The sequence below is a fragment of the Eufriesea mexicana genome, unplaced genomic scaffold (assembly GCF_001483705.2).
Source record: "Eufriesea mexicana isolate 0111107269 unplaced genomic scaffold, ASM148370v2 scaffold9538, whole genome shotgun sequence".
Lineage (NCBI taxonomy): Eukaryota > Metazoa > Arthropoda > Insecta > Hymenoptera > Apidae > Eufriesea > Eufriesea mexicana.
In genome coordinates, this window is record NW_016917269.1 from 447,083 (window position 1) to 454,544 (window position 7,462).

General features: G+C 40.1%; 2 protein-coding genes across 3 annotated transcripts in view; one reads left to right on the plus strand and one right to left on the minus strand.

Moving 5' to 3' along the window:
- Positions 1-7,462, plus strand: part of Mef2 (myocyte enhancer factor 2) — a 57,586-nt gene that overhangs the window by 15,834 nt on the left and 34,290 nt on the right. The window contains exon 2 of one of the 2 annotated variants that reach the window (XM_017908042.1): positions 6,136-6,194. The gene's annotated coding sequence lies outside the window, so the exon portion shown is untranslated. Of the gene's footprint in view, positions 1-6,135; positions 6,195-7,058; positions 7,109-7,462 lie in introns of those variants that run through there. The other variant, XM_017908043.1, reaches the window with a different exon arrangement.
- On the minus strand, positions 6,858-7,410 carry LOC108553163 (uncharacterized). Its single transcript, XM_017907958.1, has 2 exons — positions 7,330-7,410; positions 6,858-7,250 (listed from the first exon to the last, which is right to left on the minus strand). The coding sequence occupies exons 1-2, from the start codon at positions 7,330-7,332 to the stop codon at positions 6,858-6,860; spliced, it is 396 nt and encodes a 131-aa protein (XP_017763447.1). The 5' UTR covers positions 7,333-7,410.

Sequence of the window (7,462 nt, forward strand, 5' to 3'; positions counted from 1 at the left end):
GTATCACGAATCTCGCATACAGACTCGACCAAAAATTCCTTTCCGCGGTATCTCTCATACCGAACGTCATATCCTCATACCAAACGATTATTTCTTCCTCCATTCACATCGACTAATCACGTTTCCACGTCTTCGATCCTGCCTACGTGCATCGATCCACTTATCCTCGCGAATCTCCGTGTAAAACGCACGAAGAAACCGTTACGACCAGACGAATAGGCACAGGGACGCGCAGACGGGCGCGAGAGAGACAGAGCACGCGACACAGCGAGAGGGCAACGGTGTGGGGGAAAGGGAACGTCGGGGAAAATGGGCGGGTGGGGGAAGGGGGCGCTAGGGGGAGGAAGGCACACGTCACTTAGTTGAAGCACGTGCTCTGGTTTCTGGCGGCTGCTCCTGCTCAGCCTCGGTCTTAGACCAGCCCTGGCGGCTGCGTTTAAATTTAGCCACGGAGCTTTAACATCGTCGTGTCATAGGACAAAGAATATGGCGCGTTGCACTCGCGCCAACATCTCCGCGCTCGTGGCTCGGTCGTTCTAGCCGCGGACGATTCTAGTCGACGTTCGACCATCTTTCTCCTCCACGATCCGTTCGAGTTCATTGAGGTTAAGTCGCGGAACGTCTCAACGTCAGTTTTTCTGTTTTTCTTCTCTTTCTTTTCTTTTTTTTTATTTTCCTAGGTTGTTATTACTTCTGTAATTTTCCGTCTTCTTATTAATTTCACGGTGGATCGAAGGGAAGAAAGAAATTGCGTCGGCTACGGGTGCACGAGAGCTCGCAGTGACGCAAGTAACTCGCTGATCGATGAAGCGTGTACCGTGTGTACGCGTATAACTGGCTGTTTTATGGGTGATACGTAATACACGACACGCGGCACCGCGGCTCTCCATCTGTTGCTAACGCGCAGTTGCGGACGCGCTCGCGGGGATGATTCTAGAGGTTGATTTTCCAGTATCTGGAAAGTTTATGCCGATGGCTATGGAAAATTTCACCGGCTCGAATTTTACATTTTAATTCCAATTTTCCACATTTCTGTGATTTAATTAAATATAAATATTGTATATTGAATATTGCAATTATTAAATATCTATTTTTTTCTTTTTTTTTTCGTAAAATTTATTTCGAGAGTTATGAAGAATTTTTTATAATTTTCACGGTGTCAAATTTCAAAATTTCTACGATCTAATGCAATTTTAATATGGCATATTAAATTACCGAATTACTGTATTTAGTAACATTTTGGCAGAAATTTGGGAAGAGATGCCGAGTGGTATAAAAAATTGGAGATTAGTTCGAAGTTTGTACAAATTTGAGTAGCTAGTAGGAGAATCCAGAGTCGTATAAGCGCATATGTAGAAGTATAGGAACCCTTGGCTGAAGCACATCGTCTTTCGTGTTAAGTTATAGCGTGGATTATACACGTGTGCACACGTTCTCTTGGGGATGTAGGCCCTCCTGGATCGTTTAGAATGTGGGCCTAGAGACAGATCTATTTGTCATAGGATACAACGTGCGTTATGGTTTAGTTGGAAAATTCGCTTCCTGTTTGCTCGTGAATCTTCTCTTACGTAATCGTGAAACGTATCTTGAAATTTGATATATTTGTTTCCTGCGCGTCAATGAGGTTCGAGACACGGAGTTTTCCTATATTACATTTGCTGCAAGATAAAGAATTGTTTGAGAAAGAATAAAAATAACTGTAGCATAATATATAGTCGATAAGGAAAGAAATGATTTTTATCCGAAATTTTATGAAATAACCTTTATCTCCCTTCTTTCGTTATTAATTTTACGGAGATATTATGTCGGAAGAAATATTAATTAATATTTGAAATGTTAAAATAACCCACCGTAGAAATATTTAAAAATATTTCCGGATCGCAACGGAGAGAAGAGTAAAATATTTCTTTTCTCCTATTTTTAGTAGACAATTTCTAAAATTCGGGAATTTTTGTGAACTAGGAAAATTTTGTTTCTCTCGTATCGTTGCTCGTAACGACACCGGCTTGGGGCAAGTTTAATTGGTGGGGGTACGTCGAACTTCGGCAGTCGTGTATCGGCAGCCATGCGAATAACATGGTTTCTAATTCGATAGTTATCTCGATATATTTCGAATTATTTAGCCATCAATTTTTAATATTTACGTTATTCCTTCCTTTACAGGAACTCTATTAACTCCAGAACAATCCTCTCTGCATTCGAATAAAAAAGTATTCGTCGTACAAATAATTTTTTCGATAAGAGTTGCAATCATTTACAACGACGCCTTAAGGCGAGCAAAGAACGAGGGAGGGGGAACACCGGACTCGCAGTTGCGTATCGGCACTCGTGCAAATAAGACGGCGTTATCTTCCGATATATTTTACTTCGTTTTACTTTAACTATTGTATTGACAAGAATATCTCTGGAATATAAACAATAGATAAACGAAAATTTCAAGGATACCTAACCCTTTAGCATGCAAGTAACACGTTTCTTGAAAACAGATTTTTTAATTACAATATCTATTTTTCTCTGCCTTTGACACGAAAGCTTCATTTTTCTTGAATTCGAGTAACCAAAAAGGGGGAAAATGAGAGTAACAATGTATAAAAAAAAAAAATTGTCCGGAATACAGTACCACTTAATTCCCGCGACTACAATAGATTAAAACCATAAAACATTTTGCACTAAATTTACATACTCCACGGTATTCAAATTACTTAGTCACTTGGGAGCCAAATCGATTACCTCTACTTCCTGTAGGTTTCTTAACACTAGATTTATCTACCTGTATTCTGTATCTATAAATACGCTGTACGGAAATTATAATAATTAAACTGGAATGACGAAGGTAAATGGGTATATATTATCATAAAATAATCAAAATATGTGAAACCAGTTATTTTGACTAGTGGTACATGCTAGTTTTTAATCTCGACACCAGAGTGCGTGATTGAAGTTCAACTTCCCAGAAGCCAGATATTTAAATCTCGATGAAATGAATAATAATTGAGGGGAAATGAAATATGCTACGGGGTACCAAATAAGAAAACGAATCTTTTTCACGCGAGGGTACGCGTACTCTGTACATTTCATATAACTTTCGAACGTTTAATTGACGAATTTCTAATCGATTTTATTTTACTTTTTTCAAAGTGCGACCCTAGTATTCGGTCACGAAGATACATGTAACGCTTGTGTGCCCTCGCGAAGAAGGGTCGCGAGTTCACGTAAGAGCGAAGGGACCGCAAGGATGGGGAGGGGGCGGAGGGAACGTTAAGACACGGGGGAGAAAGAAGGGAGAAAACGCAAGTGCAGGCGGGAGGCTGCAGCCGGCTGTGCCGTCAGCTGCCGACAGATTTATCGAGTGGCACGTGCCGATCCGGAGCAATGTCGTTTTATGCCTTCCTCTTTTCTAGCTGCCGCTTCGTCGAAAGCAAAAATTATCGTAGCCTTTGTTTCACCTCGAAAATTTCCTTCCCTCTACGTCTGTGTCGACCGTTAATATTACAACTGTCAAATCAAAATGATGTCGGATACAGCTGTTTTATAAAATACATTCGTTCTTCGCAGAACTGACGATCTAGTAACTTCTAGTAACTTTTATTGTAACAGAAATGTAATTTTATATTACGGTTTATTCTTATTCATTCATTTGGTAAGAAATTGTGAATTTTGTCTTTACTTCGAAAGTTTATTTTGAGGTTAGGCTAGGACTTTTAGCTAGTGATTTTTAAGTTGACTTTGGTGACATTTGGTGAATCTTGGTTTTAGTGAGATTTTGTTTAATCGAATCTGGACCAATGTTATTGGTTTTGTTGATACTATGAGGAATCTGTGGGAAATGTGTTGATTTTTGATAAAAGAGTTCTTATTAACGAGAAAAGAGGAAATTTCCGGATACTTTGCAGCACCGTGCTGCTTTTAGTCGCATGATCTCATCAATGAATCAGTTGGTCTTCAAGATTTGGCTCGCTTTTTGAGCTGACACCTTCTGATGTGCGTCTTCTGCCGTAATAATGGTGGACGTTGGAGAGGAAGTGGAAGGTGGTTTAAAAATGTATTGGATGATTGATAGTGGGTCGCTCGGTAACTGAAAATTGAATAATTTGTTACATAGGTTTCGAAAATAGATCGTTTCCCTAATAAAGAAAATATTAAAAATATTTCGAATTTTTGGGGAAATTGAGAATTTGCAGGTGGTAGCATTAAAAATTCCTACTGCCACAAAAAAGCGGGCTTTATTAATTAAAAAGCTTGTAAAAGCACATCTTTTATGCTTAGAAAAAGAGGTGAAAAGATTGGAAAAAATTTTCATTTCTTGTAAAGCTGTATAAGATCAAATAATTTTTCACTAAAAACCTAAAATTTCCATAGAAACCTTAAAGTCTGCAATTCTTTCCAGGTATAGATTTTTAAATTGACTTTCAATTAACGGTCACCAAATTCCAGTTTCGCGTAAATGAGACTTAATAGTTTAAATTTGCTTCGAATTAGGTTACTTAAATTTAGGATATTTAATTCTATTTCGAATTCTCTATTTTATGCGATAAAAACCAGTAATAGTGTCACAGAACATGGAATCCAAAATGAAATAAAGTACTCTAAAGTTAAGTACCCTAATTTAAATCGATCTCATCAGTTATGATACAACGTTATCAGCTAGGGTTCCCCAGAAAATATTCACCGACCTAAGCAATATCTACAAAAATTCCCCATAAAACGAAAATCGTTAACAACTAGCACAGAATGCAGAATCCAAGATGAAATATTTCAAAATTAAGTATCCCAATAAAAATTAAGTGCATGATCCGACGCTACCAACTTAGGGTTCACTAGAAAATCCCTAGTAAGTCTTAATAATCTCTGCGTGGAATTCGATCGTCCTCCACAAGCATCCACCGTGAAATAAATCACCGACAGTATGAACTTTCGAACTTTACTGTCTTTCGAACGACGCTCGTTCCGATCGATAAAAGTAAGACAGAGCGGATGATAACGATTTTCCTGGTGGCAGCATGGAACCGTATTAAGAGTGACTTAAATTAATAACGACCGCTATTTTGGAAAAGCTTCCATGCTCCGTTAACCCGATTAAAGGTGAATACGGTGAACGGAGGAGATAGCATAAAGAATTCATTCGAATCTTCCAGCGTGACTGGTGCTTCGCTGATCCAATTGCCCTGGAGTAATTATGGAAACTTGGACGTTACGACAAGCTGCCGTGAATCTCGATCCACAGACTTTGACAACGCGCTGGGAGTAATGGTTGACGGATCAGTTTGGGCTGAACGATGATTAGGAATTACATTATGTCATCTCGTTCGTTCGCCATCTCTGCTCGATCTACATTCAGCCCTTTTGAATAAGATAAACCCAGCCATGGGATATTCCTATCCCGTTTGTCATCCTCGAATTTCAATTATTTCTATGTCACGGGTTATTTCTTCCCTTGTTGGGAATAGCGCACTGCTAGGGACTTTTCTAGCTCTAGATAGTGTCTAGTTACTTTTCTCATTTTTCAAGTTTTGTTGCTTGCATCTTGCAGATTCTCTTTTTGCCTAGAGAATTAGGCTTGTGTGTGTAATTCTTGCAACTTTTAGAGTTCAAGATTGAAATCTTTGAACGTCATCTCGAAGTCTGTGGAATTTTTATAATTTTTGTGGTTTAGGGTAGTAAAATTCGCTCGGTAGATAAATTTATAATTTTCGAATTTTGATCATTTTCCTGTCTTGGCTAGTTTTGTTGATTCAGCGTCGAAAGTACAAATTATTAGTGATATTAAACGTGGGTGATAGATTTTTGATAGACTTTGCTTAGAAGAGGATAATTGTGGATAATTAAAATTTCTGCAAAGTAACAGGCGAAGAAAATTTATGAACCATAGAGTAAATATAATTTCCGAGTTAGGCGGGTTTATAGCGAATCGGAGTTAGCTAGAATGTGGAGGAAAATGGAGGTGTAAGAAGTCGAAGGTTGTTGAAGCTCGTTTCCGACGGATGAAGAGTATCACGTGGCCCGTGAGATGTTTTAACTCGATAGCTCCGTTGCTGTGGAATTTTTTCTACGACCGATGAAATAAATATTAATGTTAATCGTGTTACGCGAATGTTACGTTTTCTGAAAGTTAACATCTTCTTTCTCGTGTTTCAGGACCGTCGTCGTGAATGCAACACCGACCCTGTATCTTGGCTCCTACATGCAATAGAAAGGTAAGTCATTTCCTTCCCAACGATCCAAAAATGGCGAATCACAAGAAAGATTAATTGGAATAATATCGGCAAAAATATTCATAAAAATGGGAAATTTTGTTCACGGCGAATAACACAATTGCAAACTGTAACTAAAGCTGTAATCGATCGTGATATTCTATTTTTAAAAGTAATATTTTATACTAAAATATCGACGTTTGTTGGGAGGAGAGAGGGTACTTTTTGCGATCAAAACGTCTCCTAAAGTGGATTCTTTTAAGCCTGAAACTCTCCACGAGATGCTACGAAGATCTCTCAAAATCGTCTACGAAATTCCAATGATGAGTTTCCAATTCCTCCGATAGGTAGGGTGTATCAACTGGTACTAATTGACGTTGATCACTTCACGCGACAAATATCCCCTGAAATTTCTACAACCCGAAAATGATGGTAGAAATTCACTCAGTTTTGGCGAATAGCTGAAACGAAGACTCGCTTTGAAATCCAGTTTCGCTATCAACTACCATCGGCAATAACTCTTCGCGGATCACGTGTCTGCTATGAGCAGAAAATCCGTCAAACGTAAGAACATCGTCTGTAATGGCGACAATAGAGAGAAAATCATCGGACTCGTCAACGATCCTGAGATTACATCCCTTTTCCCTCGATGCACCTCGGAAATCTCTATACTTTCGTCTCCGTCGTCCCAGTCGTCGTCGTCATCATCATCATCATCGTCGTGGTCGTCGTGGTCGTGTCGGTAAGGTTAGTTCGTCGGCGTCCGACTCCGGTGCAAGCCGGTTGGACGTCCGTAGGAAAGAGCTGGTTGGTCGCGCACACAAAGACCATCGCAGAAAAGCTATATCGGTGGTATTTTGGTTTTGGCTCGGCTCGACCCGCGCAGTTCTGGGAGTGGAGTTCTAAAAACAGCAGAGGTAAGTCCTGCCTGCTTGTGCCTGCTTGCTTGCCTTGCCTTGCCTTGCCTTGCCTTGCCTTGTGGCCGCTGCGTCTCTCGCCTTGCCACATCGGCATATTCGGTCTCCTCATCCCGATCTTCCCTCTCACGTTTAGTATTCTCTATACAACAACAACGACAACAACAACAGCAACAATTGCGACTCGGTGTCCGAAGGTTAGGTCTCGCTCCTGCGCCCACCATAGATGTACTCGCGGCTGGTCCGGGTCTAATAGGCCTAGCCTTCCGTTCCTCTTCTCCTGGCCCGTTCTTCCGTTCTTCGCCGCGGCAAAACTCTTTAGCGACTAGCCGATGCGATCGCTACACCGCTCTT